The 15,541-nt window shown below is 33.3% G+C and overlaps 1 protein-coding gene across 12 annotated transcripts in view; it reads right to left on the minus strand.

The window, feature by feature from the left end:
- Positions 1–291: 291 nt before the first annotated feature.
- The window catches only part of LOC106090181 (serine/threonine-protein kinase N), a 193,695-nt gene continuing 178,445 nt past the window's right edge, over positions 292–15,541 (minus strand). For 10 of the 12 annotated variants that reach the window (XM_013256285.2, XM_013256287.2, XM_013256286.2 and 7 more), the window contains 7 exons: positions 13,460–14,029; positions 9,084–9,686; positions 8,805–8,994; positions 4,411–4,592; positions 4,238–4,345; positions 892–1,032; positions 292–817 (listed from right to left, as the gene is read on the minus strand). In XM_013256285.2, the coding sequence (XP_013111739.2) occupies positions 674–817; positions 892–1,032; positions 4,238–4,345; positions 4,411–4,592; positions 8,805–8,994; positions 9,084–9,686; positions 13,460–14,029 (1,938 nt within the window). In that variant the 3' untranslated portion in view covers positions 292–673. The remainder of the gene's footprint in view (positions 818–891; positions 1,033–4,237; positions 4,346–4,410; positions 4,593–8,804; positions 8,995–9,083; positions 9,687–13,459; positions 14,030–15,541) is intronic. The other 2 variants (XM_059368505.1, XM_059368506.1) reach the window with 1 other exon arrangement.

The raw sequence follows: 15,541 nt of genomic DNA on the forward strand, positions 1-15,541 counted from the left end.
ATTTATCATCCTCTAAGGTATGTTATATAGTAGTATATAGCTTGGTTGGTTATTTTTAATTAATAATAATTGATTTTTGTTTTCTTTATATAATTTATTTTTAATTGTTTTTTGTTTTCTTCTTTTCATTACTTATTTTATCAAAATAATATTAAAAGGCAACATGCTTTTTTTCATTCTTTATATGTTTTTGTTGGTTTCTTCCTGGATTTCTATTTTGTTTCTAACTAAAGATACGTTTCTATGCTCAAAAGAAGCAACAAATAATTAGATTAAATTAAAAAAAAAAAATACATTATCATCATGATCATTATTTTATGAAACAATTACAACTTTTTGTTGTTGTTTTTTCCTTCCTCTGATTTTTTTCGAATAGTGAAACCGAAACAGTTACCATCGATTATTAGTAAATTAACAATGTGTATAAATTAGAAAAAAAAAAATTAAATAAAAATAATTTACAAGTGCCTCCCGTGCGCATGCATGCTTATCTGTATGTATGTGTATGTGTATATGATCATTGGGGGTGGCATTTTATTTAATTGTGGGAACATTTTCGCCAGATTTCCCTTATCTCTTAGTAAAACGTATTGATGACATTGTAATTGGCATTCAAGAAGTTGGCCCTTTCTCTCTGATGATGATGACGACGATGATGATGATGATAATGGCATTAAGACCAGTCTGCGGTATAGGTAAAATCTTGGAAGAACATTTGTTCGTCATCAGTCAATAGGCGTGGTTCCTTTGGCGGTGTCAATTGTGGCTTCTCTGAAGTGAATTCTTCATCGAAATTGGATACATCTTCCAAGTGGTCCTAGAAGATACAAACATAAAAAAAAAACAAATTTTAGAAAATTTATTTCAAAGAAAATATGGATAAACTCTTACAATTGTGGGCACAAATGGCGGCTTGACTTTGCGTAATAGCAAATCATCCCAGACTATGGAGCGGAAGAAGGCTTGCTTTTTGACATCTTCAGCATCTCGTTCTGACGAGCCCAAACGTCTTTCGGGATTTTTTCGCAGCAGCTGAAGAAACAACGAAACAATAACGAATGTAAAATAAATAAAAAAAATCTTAAAAAAGTCCACTTCTTTAGGAAATTTTGCCATAAACTAAATTTTATAGGAAATTTTGTTAAATTTTAATTTTTATAGTAAAAACATGATTAAATTATAAATGAATTAAAAGAAAATGTAGGAAATTTTGTAAAAATCCAGTTTATATAGGAAATTTTATCAAAATTCAATTTTTATAGGAAATTTTGTCAAAATTTACTTTTTATAGGAAATTTTTGCTTTAATTTAATTTTTATGGGAAATTTTGTTAAATTTAATTTTTTAAGGAAATTAAAAAAAAAGTAATTTTTTTATAAGAAATTTCGACAAAATTTGATATTTATGGGAATTTTCATCAAAATTTTAATTTAATAGGAAATTTTGTCAAAATTCAATTTTTATAGGAAATTTGTTCAAAATTTACTTTTTATAGGAAATTTTGCGTTAATTTTATTTTTATGGGAATTTTTGTCAAATTTAATTTTTTAACAAAATTGTTAAAAAAATATTTTTTTTTTTTAAGAAATTTCGACAACATTTAATATTCATGGGAATTTTCATCAAAATTTTAATTTAATAGGAAATTTTGTCAAAATTTACCTTTTATAGGAAATATTACAAAAATTATTTTCTATAGGAAACTTAATAGGAAATTTTGTAAAAATTTAATTTCTATAGGAAACTGTGTTAAAATAAAAAGTCACTTTTTGTAGGATTTTTTTTTTAAATGTAGTTTTTATAAAAATTACATAATTAAATTAAATAAAGAAAATTTTATTTAAATCAATTTTGAAAGTAAATTCCATCAAAATTCACTTTTTATAGGAAATTTTGTCAAACATCTAGTTTAGGGAAAATTTAATTGTTATAGGAAACTAGCCGAACCGGGTGCGCCCCGCTGCGCTTCTTTAACTCTCCAATATCTTCTTAGGGTGGGGACACTTCGCCCTAAATGTGCCATTGTAGCCTATGACACTGAACGCGTTCGAATTCTGGCGAGAACATCGGACAAAGCAGTGTTTAACAAAACAAATTTTGCACATGAACATTCCACTAAGGAACAGGGGCAAACTTCTCACATATCAATGAGTGCAGTCTGATTCAAGTTTTTAAGCTCATTGATAAGGGGCCTCCTTTTTATAGCCGAGTCCGAAAGGCGTGCTGCAGTGCGACACCTCTTTGGAGAGAAGTTTGACATGGCATGGTACCTCACAAATGTTGCCAGCATTAGGAGGGGAACAACCACCGCTGAAAATTTTTTCTGATGGTCTCGCCTGGATTCGAACTCTGCTAACCTCTGCGCTACGGTGGCCTCCACAAAGCGGTGTTTATCGCCTCTTAATGTTGGCGACATTTGCGAGGCACAATGCCATGCATGGCCATTTAAAAAAAATTACGGCAAAGAGGTATCGCACTGCGGGACGCCATTCGGACTCGGCTATAAAAAAGGTCCCTTAACATTGAGTTTAAACTTGAATGGAAAATCACTCATTGATGAAAGAGAAGATTGCGCCCACTCGGTTCCTGGTGTTTTTAAAAATTGGGGTAATAAGAATTGCTGTTTGAGGAAGGAATGGCACCTCAGACATTTTGACACAAATAAGGATATCAAATTTGTGCTGCACTTCCAAATCCCTTTAATCTGAGCCCCATATTGCCATGGTCGGTTAATATGAAGCGTTTGGAGGGAGTTTTGGTGCTGGGGCGGCCACCGGCACTTTGCACTGAAAATAGATATCAAATTCGTTCCAAAGATCGTACCCCAAAACACTTGGCTCCAATATTGGATATCAAATTCGTTTTCTACACTCAAATAACTTTCATTTGAGTCCCGGAGGAAAAGAGCCACCTAGAATTGAACGCAAATTTTAATGTTATATTCGTTTTCTACTCCCAAATACCTTTCATTTGAGCCCCATATTGAAATGAAAGTCCAATATGTCTGTTTGGGGGAGTTTTGGGGTTGGGGCGGCCCGATGGGTACTTAGTCTGGAATTTTAATAACATATTTGTATTTTACTCTCCAATACCTTTCATTTGATGCCCATATTGTCTACATCGGTCCAATTTTTGATTTTGGGTGGTGTTTTTGGCCTAAAGGGGAGGGTCCGTCCCCCTTCCGACGCCGAGAAATGATATAGCCTATATTTCCTTCCAGACCAACCTCCAAAATATGCGAAAATTTCGAGATAATCGGTTCTGCCGTTTTTCAGTCTATAACGGAACAAACAAACCGAGTCCCATATATCCGTGATTGGCTAATGTGCCCATTTTGGGTCTTTCTGTGGGGGTGGGGTGACCCCCTATACTTCGACATGAATTTTTATACCAGATTCGTTATCTACTCCCACATACCTTTCATTTGATACCCATATTGTTCTTATCGGTCCACTTTTGATTTTGGGTGGTGTTTATGGGGTAACGATGGAGGGTCCGCCCCTTTCGTTATCAATAAATTATAAAGCCTATTCCTACTTCCAGACCATATTCGTAATCTACTCCCGAATACCTTTAATTTGAGTCCCATATTGTCATGATCGTCAAATAAAACTATTTTAAGGGGTTTTGGGGCTGGCGTGGCCCCCCAGGTACTTGGACCCCACTTTTATTATGAAATTCGTACTCTACTCTTGAATACCTTTCATTTGAATCCCATATTGTAAAGAATTATTTCTTGGGCGAAGATCGCTGTGAATCAGCGATAGAGTCGATAGGACGGCAAAAATCCTATGGGGTGATGCGGATTGTGAGAGGACAAAGCTATTAAGTAAGAAAGAGGTCAGTATAACCTTCGGTATCATAACGGGACACAAAGGGCTACGAGCTCACTTATGCAAAATCGGTGCGGTAAGTGATAGCATGTGAAGGGCATGTGGGAAGTTGATGAGACGTTGGAGCATTTCCTATGTCATTGTCCGGTTTTCGCGGCTAATAGACAACGACCTTAGCTGGGGACACAATACCAGACAGGAACCAACTTAGGGGCGTGGTATAGAAAACAATTAAGAGTTTTGTAAATAGCACGGAATTCCTAACTTAGATTTTCTTTTTAGTATGAGGAGCGCACAACAAGCCGATTACTGGCTTAGGTCTATGTCCATAGTGGCATGGGGCGTATCAATATCGGCACCCTCTTTCAACCTAACCTCCTGCAGGATTGTTTATGTATACATACCCTTCGCATTATAGCAATGGCTTCCAATGACAAGAATCTTGGATAACGAACTTCATCATTGACAATCGAGTCGAACACTTCTTCTTCATCATCACCAGGGAAAGGAGACTAAAATTCAACAAAAACAAAAAATCAATGATTTTATATAAAGGATGTATTTTTTAAAGACTTACCTCTCCCACCAACATTTCAAATATCAGAACACCTAAGCCCCACCAATCCACCGCACGTGTGTATGATGTTTCGGTTAATACTTCCGGCGCTAAGAACTCAGGGGTACCACAAAATGTTCCCGTACGATCACCGAAACCCATGCCCTCTTTACACAAGCCAAAATCGGCAATTTTGACATAACCTACAAATAAAAAAGGAAAGGAAGGAGAGGGAAATTTTAGAGAAAATGAACGGAAGATAGTCATAATTACTAATACAACTCGAAAATAGAATTTCCATTCATTTTGGCAAAATTTACTTTTAAAATAAATTTTGAGAGAATTTCCTATAAAAAAGAAAATTTTAAAAAATTTGCTAAGTAAATTTTGATAAAATTTCCAATAAAAAACACGTCTTTGCAAAATTTCTAAAAAAATTACGTTTTTACAAAATTTCCTATAAAACCCTCCCCCTTACTTCCATTTTCAAAAAAGCCAAATCTCGAAGATGGGAACACAGATTTAAGCGAAATTGTGTATGCCACCTTATGATTCCCCAAAAACACCCTAAATGTTGGGTGGGGGGTCCCCAATCCCCAAAAACACCGCCCGACAGGACACTTTTACCGCTTTGGGCAATATGAGTATCAATTGAAAGGTAAAGTACAAATCTGACATAAAAATGTATTCCTTGGTGTCTAGGGGGTCTCCCCACCCCTCAAAATTCCCCAGCAGGACATATTTACCGATTGGGACAATATGGGACTCAAATGAAAGCTATTTGGGAGTTAAATACGAATATGCTATTAAAAATTATCTCCCCTCAATCCGGCCATGTTAGACCACTATGGCAATAAAGGGTTCAAATAATAAGTATTTTATATTACAAAATGAATTTGTTATCCAATTTTGAGGCCAAGTGGCAATTTGCGCCCAAATAAAAGGAATATGAGAGTAGAGCACGATGCTGATTTTTTAGGGCTAAGTGCGTGGGTAGCCGCCCCACCCTATATACCCTTCAAGCTGCGCATATTTGTGGACTAGGACAAAGAGGGGCTCTAATTGTGGTATCTGTTTTATGGTCAAGTAATTCAGGGACGCCTCACCTATCACCTATATACCGACTATAGCAATATGTAGCTCATATGTGGTTTTTGGGAGTAGAGTATGAATGTGATATCCACTTTCGGGGCAAAAGGTGTAGCTACTCCAATCCACCACCAAAACCAAGAGAATGAAGTAGATTTAACATCTAATCTTTAAAGGGCGGACCCTCATCCTACCCAATTTTCGAAAACGCCCGATCTTGGAGTGGGGCTATTTAAGCGAAATTTGGTTTGTTCATAATAACTCAAAAACAGAAATTTGGTATGAATATTTATGGGGAGGATATCTAGGGGGACCGTCCCATCTTAAAAGCCCGCCAAACTGAAATATAGACCAATAATGACCACATATGGGTCAAATGAAAGGTATTTGAGATTAGAGCACGAATCTGATATATGTGGGTCCGTCTTAAACCCAAAAATATCCCCATACCGGACCTATTTACCGACCATAGCAGTATAAGACTCAAATGAAAGGTATTTATGAGTAGAGCACCAATATGATATCCACATTGGGGCGAAGTATCTGAATGGCCGTACCAGCGTACCTAAACAGGACTTATTTCCTGACCGTGCAAGTATAGGGCTCAGATAAAATAAGAGAGTGGAAGAAGTCGCAGCGGAGCGGGCCCTGTCCAGTTAATTTTGACAAAATTTCCTAAAAAAAGCAAATTTTGACAAAGTTTCCTATAATAAGCAATTTACGACAATATTTTTCTATAAAAGCAAATTTTGAAAAATATTCCTATAAAAAGCAAGTTTTGAAAATATTTCCTATAAAAAACAGATTTTGAAAAAATCTTATATATAAAATGCAATTTGAGTTTTTTTGTTCGGTATAGACTCAAAAACGGCTGAACCGATTACCTTGAAATTTTCACAGATTGTGTAGGTTGGTCTGGAAGGAAACATAGTTTATATAATTTTTTTATAACGGAAGAGCGGCGGACCCTCCCCCTTACTCCAAAAATACTACCCAAAAATAAAAGTGGACCGATCGGGACAATATGGATATCAAATGAAAAGTATGCTGGAGTAGATAATGAATCTGGCATACAAATTCATGTCGAACTATAGGGGGTCACCCCACCCCCACAAAAACGCCCAAAATGGGCACATTAGCCAATCACGGATATATGGGTCTCGGTTTGTTTGTTCCGTATAGACTGAAAAACGGCAGAACCGATATTCTCGAAATTTTCGCATATTGTGTAGGTTGGTCTGGAAGGAAATATAATTTTTCGGTGTCGGAAGGGGGATGGACCCTCCCCCTTACATAATACAAAATCAAAAGGCGACCGATCGGGATAATATAGGTATCAACTGAAAGGTATTGGAGAGTCGAATACGAATGTGGTATTAAAATTTGAGTCCAAGTATCTATCAGGCCGCCCAACCCCAAAACTCCTCCAAACAGACATATTGGACTTTCGTTTTAATATAGGGCTAAAATGAAAGATATTCGGGGGTAGATTTTGAATCTGGCACACAAAATCAGATCGAAGTATAGGGGGTCACACCATCCCTTAAAACCGGCATTGGACCTATTATGATTATATGATGCTTGGCTGAACCGAGTTTCTTACAATTTTCATAGTTTGTGGACGTTTGTCTGGAAGGAAACATAGGCTATAATATAATTTTTAGATATCGGGTGGAGGCTGACCCGCACTGTACCCCAAAAACACCACCCATATCCAGAAGTGGTCCGATGGGCACAATAAAGGTATTAAATGAAAGGTATTAGAGGCCAGAAAACGAAAATGGTATTAAAATTTGTGTTCAAGTACCACCGATGCCCGCCCCAGCTCTAAAACACCCTCCAAACGGTTCATATTTACCGGCCGTGGCAATATGGGGCTCAAAAAGATATTAGATATTAGAGAGTTAAAGAAGGCGCAGCGGAGCGGGCCCGGTTCGGCTAGTTTTTCTATAATAGCAAATTTTGAAAAAATTTCCTATAAAAAGCAAATTTTGCAAAAAAATTTCCTGTAAAAAGTAAATTTTGACAAAATGTCCTAAAAAAGCTAATTTTGACAAAATTTCCTATAAAAGTAAATTTTGCAAAAATTTCCTATAAAAAGTAAACTTTGACAAAGTTCCTATAAAAAGTAAATTTTAACTAAAAAAAAAATTTCTTTTTATAGGACATTTAGTAAAAAAATAACTTTTTATAGGAACTGTCAAAATTTGCTTTTTATAGGAAATTTTTTAAAATGTGTTTTTTACATTTTTACAAAATATTCTATAAAAAGCAAATTTTGCCAAAATTTCCCAGAAAAAAAATTTTTGGGAAAATTCCCTATAAAAAGCACATTTTGACAAAATTTATTAAAAAAAGCACATTTTGAAAAAAAATCCTATAAAAAGCAAATTTTGACAAAATTTCCTATAAAAAGCTAATTTTGATAAAATTTATTATATATAGCACATTTCGACAAAATTTCCTATAAAAGCAAATTTTGCCAAAATTCCCTAAAAAAACAAATTTTGGATAAATTTCCTATAAAAAGCACACTTTGACAAAATTTATTAAAAAAAGCACATTTTAAAAAATTTCCTATAATAAGCAAATTTTGAAAAAATTTCCTATAAAAAGCAAAAGCTATAAAAAGTTATTTTTTTACTAAATGTCCAATAAAAAGAAAATTTTATTAAACATTTTGGGAAAATTTTCTATAAAGCATATTTTGACATTTCCGAAAAGAAAAAAATGTTGACAAAATTTCCTAAAAAACCAATTTGGACAAAGTTTCCTATAATAAGTAAATTTTGACTATATTTTTCTATAAAAGCAAGTTTTGACAAAATTTGTCATAAACAACAAATTTTAGCAAAATTTCCTATAAAAAGCAAATTTTGACAAAATTTCCTATAAAAAATTTCCTAATTTTATCAAAATGTCATATAAAAAGATAATTTGAAAGTAAATTTTTATAAAAATTCCTATAAAAAGAAAATTTTGACAAAATATCCTATAAAAAGGAAATTTTGATAAAATTTCTTATTAAAATTAAATTTTGGCAAAATTTTTTATAAAAAAAAAATTTTTGGAAAAATTTTCTATAAAATATAAATTTTGACAAAATTTTTTACAAAAAATAAAATTTTACAAAAGTTCTTAGAAAAAGTAGGTTTTGACAAAATTTTTAATAAAAAGTAAATTTTGTCAAAATTTTCTATAAAAAGTAGATCCTACCATAATGCCAATACAAGTAAATGTAGGTAAATTCCTTTCTAACAAAAGTTTCGAGTTTTATTTGTTTGGTTACAAGTTGTATTTTTTTTAGGTGAATGGCCATATCTTACCGTCTGTGTCCAATAACAAATTGTCCAATTTCAAATCACGATATATGATTTTGTTCTCATGCAAATACTGTAGACCCAAGACAACACAGGCCGCATAGAAAACAGCACGGGGTTCTGTGAAGACATCCGTATGGATGTGCATCATCAAATCGCCACCAGCGGCATATTCCATAACAAAACAGACATGTTGCTGCAATTAGAATTAAGAAAAAAAAAAAAGAAAAACATTTTAGAAACACCATACCTTGGGAAGCCATACGACTATTGACCATCAATTACCTCTGTCTGGAAACAGGCATACAGGTTGACCAAAAATGGATGACGCATGGCATTGGCCACCTCAAAGATACGCTTTTCGCTTAGCAAAGACTCAACCTCGTCGCGAGCTATGATGTCGCCCTTCTTTAAAGCTTTTATGGCGTAGTATTGATTATTTGTACGCAATTGGCACAGGATGACCTTGCCAAAGTGGCCACGACCCAAGACGCTAAGCATGCGGAAATTGTCCATTGACAAGATGCCAGGAGGGGCGGTGACATTTTGTGAGTGACGCCTTGATTCATAGGCCGAGTCACGATATTGGAGTCCACGGGCCACATTACGTCGCGCATTCTGTTGAGCAGCGGCGGCAAGCTCAATTTGATTTTGGTAGATCGGCTGTTGGGGCTGGAACATCGATGAGGGCTGTGAGGGTTGCTGCTGATAGCTTTGACGTTGAGCAGGTTGGGGAAATTGTGGGGCATTTGCCTCACTGGCCGATGCATGACCCCCATAAATGATGGGAGTCGGTGGCTCCTGTATAATGGGCGATGGTTGTGATGAGTGATGTTGTTGTTGTATGTTGTTGTTGCTGATGGAGACATTGCTAAACTGTGGTATAACCTATTGAGGTCAAGTTTTTTTTTTTTGTTTGTTTGTGGGGTTTTGTAGGGAAAATAAATAAAAAAAGAAGAGATGATGATGTTTAAATATTAGTAAAGCTTTTCTGAGGCTTTTAAATGTTTTGTTTTGTGTGTAAAATAACTTAGATTAGATTTGTTTTGGTAATAATTTGTGTTTTTATGTTGTTATTATACAAGGTTTTATGCCCAACATCCATGTGATATTTTGTTTTTTTTTTTAATGATTTGTTTCTCATGATTTGTGGCTAACTTTGTTTTATCCAAAGGAAATTGGAATTGGAATTCTATTTAAAAGCTTGAAAGGTGTAAGATGGAGGTATAGGTGCAAGGAATTTTATTTTTGTTTTAAATACTCACAACTTAAAAAGCTTAAAGGTTTCGTCTTTTTAGCGGGAAAAGCTTTTAGGTGTAGTAGAAAAGCTTTTTGGGACAACCTAACTAAAAATATTATGAGAAAGTAATTTTCCTCATTATGTTGTCAAACTACAATTTTCTTTACTCCCACAAAAACACAATTTAATGTTTAACAAAAGCTGTCAGGGCACGTTTAGAGTAAACCAAATAAAAAGCTTATCAAGTAAAATTTTTTAAGTAAAGGTGTGTGTATGTGTAGGGTTTTTCTTTTATACATTTATTTTGTCCAAAAAATTATACTTATGTTTTGGAAATAATAGACATAAATATTCCTTCATTTGTTATTTTTGTGAAACTTTAACATTTTTCTTAAAAAACTTTGGACAAAATACAACCTAATTAAAAGCTTACTTAAAAGCTTTTATAGCCGTTTCAAAACTTTCAAATGAATACAACGTAAATTTTCCTAATGAAAAAAAGGGAACCAGAGGGAACCAAATATAAGTTAGGCTTTTAAGCTTTTATGAAAAGCTTTTAAAGCTTACTCAAATAAAGAGACCATCGAAAATGATTCTCAACCAATAATGGGAAGATAAAACAACTTTACAAGATACCAAAAATATTTGTTATGCTTTTTAAGCTTAAAAAGCTTCAGAGAGCTTTTCTAATTAGGGAACCAGAAAAATATAAGTTAGGCTTTTAAGCTTTTTATGAAAAGCTTTTAAAGCTTACTTAAATAAGGAGACCATCGAAAATGATTCTCAACCAATAATGGGAAGTTAAAACAACTTTGCAAAGATACCAAAAATATTTTTTATGCTTTTTAAGCTTAAAAAGCTTCAGAGAGCTTTTCTAATTAGGGAACCAGAAAAATATAAGTTAGGCTTTTAAGCTTTTTATGAAATGATTCTCAACCAATAATGGGAAGGTAAAACAACTTTGCAAGATACCAAAAATAGTTTTTTATGCTTTTTAAGCTTAAAAAGCTTCAGAGAGCTTTTCGCTACACAAATGCAAAGAAAGTGGTTTCAATTATAGTTACCGATTTTGAAATTTTGAAGAAAATTTTTTTTTGTAACAACCAGGGAAGCTTCTTATGAAAGCCTCAAGGCTTTTTATGAAAGCCTCAAGGCTTTTTATGAAAGCCTGAAGGCTTTTTATGAAAGCCTGAAGGCTTTTTATGAAAGCCTAAAGGCTTTTTATGAAAGCCTAAAGGCTTTTTATGAAAGCCTAAAGGCTTTTTATGAAAGCCTAAAAGCTTTTTATGAAAGCCTAATGGTTTTTTATGAAAGCCTAAAGGCTTTTTATGAAAGCCTACAGGCTTTTTATGAAAGCCTAAAGGCTTTTAATGAAAGCCTAAAGGCTTTTAATGAAAGCCTAAAGGCTTTTTATGAAATCTTAAAGGCTTTTTATGAAAGCCTAGAGACTTTTTATGAAAGCCTAAAGGTTTTTTAAGAAAGCCTAAAGGCTTTTTATGAAAGCCTAAAGGCTTTTTATGAAAGCATAAAGGCTTTTTATGAAAGGCTTTTTAAAAAAGCTAAGAGGCTTAAAGGCTGTTTATAAAAGCTTAAAGGCTTTCAGCTTTAAGGCTTTTAATAAAACCTTTAGGGTTTTTTATCAGCGCACAACAAGCCGATTCCTGCCTTAATATCCGCTCCCTCTTTTCGACCTAACGTAAGTCTTTTTAAAAAATCTCTAAGGTTTTTTATAAAATCACATAAGGTCATTAAAGCTTTTTATAAGAGCTTAAGGGTTTTTATAAGAGCTTAAAGGTTTTTTATAAGACCTTTAAGGTTTTTAATAAGAGCTTTAAGGCTTTTTATAAAGGCTTTAAGGCTTTTTATAAAAGCTTAAATACTTTTTATAAAAGCTTAAAGGCTTTTTTAAGAGCTTTAAGCTTTTTACAAACACTTAAATGCATTTTTTTAATGCGGATCGGTCTATAGGCAGCTATATCCAAATCTAGACCGTTCTGGGCTAAATTGAAGAAACATGTTTGAGACAACTCACTGTCCCAAATTTCAGCAAAATCGGATAATAAATTTGGCTTTTATGGGCTTAAGACCCCAAATCGGCGGATCGATCTATATGGCAGCTATATCAATATATGGTCTGATATAGCCCATCTTCGAACTTAACCTGCCTATGGACAAAAAAAGAATCTTGCAAAATTTCCGCTCAATATCTCTATTTTTAAAGACTGTAGCGTGATTTCGACAGACAGATGGACAGACGGACGTACATCGGCTAGATCGTCTTAGATTTTTACGCTGATCAAGAATATATATACTTTATACGGTCGGAAATGGATATTTCGATATGTTGCAAACGGAATGACAAAATGAATATACCCCCATCCTTCTGTGGTGGGTATAAAAATGTTGCTTAAAAGGTGTCGAAAGCTTAAAAAGCTTTTCTGTTAAAAATTTAAACAACATTATTTCTAAAAGCTTTAACAAGCTTTAGAAGAAAAGCTTCTTAAGCTTTCAAGAATCTGATTTAGCTTTAAACACTCTTTAAGATTTTAGAAGAAGTATTGTTTCTCTATAACTTTTTTTATTATCTGAAAAAGCTTTTTTACAAAGCTTTTTATATACAAAGTTTTCCATACGACTTTTTGTAAGCTTATGGTAGAAAATATTTATGTATGTAAAAAGCAGAGTCCGGATTTGTATGCAAAATCGAAATAGTGCTATCTCTATTTTGGCAAATGAGGTGATTTATATGGAATACATGCATGCGGAATCGAAGTTCCCAAGAAATTTTATGTTTAGAAAATTAGATATTATTGCAAAATTTCACCATATTTTTTAAATTGTAGGAACCAAAATTTCGATTTTGCATACAAATCCGCAAATCCGAATTTGATACTTCAAAATCTTGTCCCATAAAAAAGCTTTAATTAAAAAGGCAACAAATTATAATTTAATTTCTTTTAAAATATTTTTTAATATTAGCTACAGAATAAGGGACAATCCTAAGGAATTTTTCTTTGTTGTGAACGAAAGTTAATCGGCTATGGAAAAAATTGACTTTAAGAGTCAAAACACATATCCTATAATTTTTCAAAAAAAAAAAAATATTACCCTAAATTCATCGTCAAAAAGACGAATTATTAGCTACAGAATAAGGGAGAATCCTAAGGGATTTTTCTTTGTTGTGAACGAAAGTTAATCGGCTATGGAAAAAATTTGACTTTAAGAGTCATAACACTTGTCCTATAATTTTTCAAAAAAAAAAAAAAAAGATTTCCCTAAAGTTCATCATAAAAAAGGCAAATTCGTAGTGCATAATGCTAGTGTGTATGTAGTTCAACGTGAGTGGTGGGTATGCAAGGTGGCGGGGTGTGTTTGGTAGGTTCATATATGGATGAGTGAGAGTGTCTGTAGGCTTGTTTACCTTAATTTCTTGTGTCTCATCGTCATTTTCATCTTCAACTTTGCTTATAAAATGTTTAACTCTAGTTATGTAAGTCTTGTTGTTGCCTGTCATATCTGCTAATGCTGCTGCCGCTGTTGTAGTTGCAACAGATGCAGTGGGGGACAAGGAAGTAACATTTGACAAATTTGTTGTTTGCGTTGACAATGGCGATGTTGCAGATGCTGAGGTGGATAAAGAGGTGAAAGTAGTGTCAGCGGCACTAAAATCACCACCACTACCATCATCATCATTATCATCAGCATTATCATCATTAGCAGCAGCAACAATAGCAGCAGCATTCGAGGCAACTACATTAGGAGGTTCTTGTTCTTGTTGTTGTGTTTCGAGAGTTTCTTGTGACAATATTTCGTTAGCCTTGCATGCTGGAGGAGAAGAAGCAGCCACACATTCACATTCAGATGATGAATCGCTTGGCGTTAAAGCATTTGTCATAAATGACGCTGTCGTTGTTGATGCTGGTGTAGTTGTTGTGGTTAGACTTAATGGTATTATGGGTTCAATTATAATATGAACAAGATTTATATGGGCCTGTAAACAATTATTTTTTATTTAAAGGTTAATTTTGATTATCACAATGCAATTAATCAAGTTTCTAAATTCTTGATGACTTTAGAGATTGTTCAGGGGAGGGAAAGTGGGGACAAGTCAGTCATTTAAATGCATGTAGGTGTTATTGAATGTAGATCAGCTAATGGACACAAAACAGTTTACGAAATTAATGAAGAAATACGAAAAAACAATTATTTTGGTTTGTGATGTGTCAACCAGACAATTTGGGCTCTAAAGTGGCTGATTTGGAATTTGGTGGGGACATTCATCATTCCAACTAACATCGGATGGGGGCGAAATGAATAGAAAAATTATTTATAATTATTGTTTTTTTTTATAAATCAAAACTTGCATTTCTAATCTATGACGAATATTTTTTCATTATTTGTTATTATTTTTTTATTTTATTTTACAACACTTCATATATGGAACAACGCAATTTGCACATTGGACTCGGTGTCGTATGATTCATTTTCGTTGATGATATTATGTATACACCACCAGGTACCGAAAAACGACAAAAGTGTACAAAACATTTCTGCAAAAAAATGATAAAATTCTGCAGAAAGAGTTTAAAAAAAATCTCTTAAGAGAAAATTAAACAAAGTTTCCTTAAGACATCTCAAATGAACAAAATTGTTAAAAAAAATATATGTAATGCCAAAATTTTAAGGAGACATAATTTCTCGGAAAAATTTTTCAGCCAAAAAATTAAGAAAAATCTAAATCCAACATTTTAATGAAAAAATTCTCTGCTAATAGACAAAATTTCTGTAAACTTTTCTTTAAAGACAAAACTTTTATAAAAATGCTAAAGAATTTTTCAAAGGACACAGTTTGACAGAAATTTTCTAAACACAAATATTTAAAAACAAAATTTCCAATTTTTGTTTGTTTCTCTTTCGAGACAAGCTCAATGATCCGAGATGCAAATGGAAAAAGAAAGCCAAAGATAGCAACACACACCAACCACTATGGGAAGCGTTTCGTTTTTGGTTAGAAGACTTTTCAACCATATTAGGTGTGATGGCTTCAAGGGCCGAATTTTTGCATTTTTAAGTTTTTTTTTTCCTGTTAGGGCGAAAATCCATACATTTTTGTTTGTTTCTCTTTCGAGACGAGCTCAATGATCGGAAATATCTCTAAAGAAAAAATTTCTAAGAAATTTTCCTTGAAGACAAAGTTTCTATGACATTTTCCCTAAATTTTCTGTAAAATTTTTCAAAATTTTCCTAAAATCAAAATTTCTATAAAATTTTTCTTACAGGCAAAATTTTTAGGAAATCTTTCCTAAAGTCAAAATTTCTATGCATTTTTTTCCTAAAGACAAAATTTCTATGAAAAACAAAATTTCTATAAAACTTTGCCTACGGCAAAATTTTGCCTAAAGACAAAGTTTCTATAAAATTTTGTCTAAAAACAAAATTTTTATAAAATTTCCCCTAAAGGCAAAATTTCCATAAAATTTTTCGTAAAGCAAAATTTTTACGA

This window comes from Stomoxys calcitrans, chromosome 5, assembly GCF_963082655.1.
Source record: "Stomoxys calcitrans chromosome 5, idStoCalc2.1, whole genome shotgun sequence".
NCBI classification, from domain to species: domain Eukaryota; kingdom Metazoa; phylum Arthropoda; class Insecta; order Diptera; family Muscidae; genus Stomoxys; species Stomoxys calcitrans.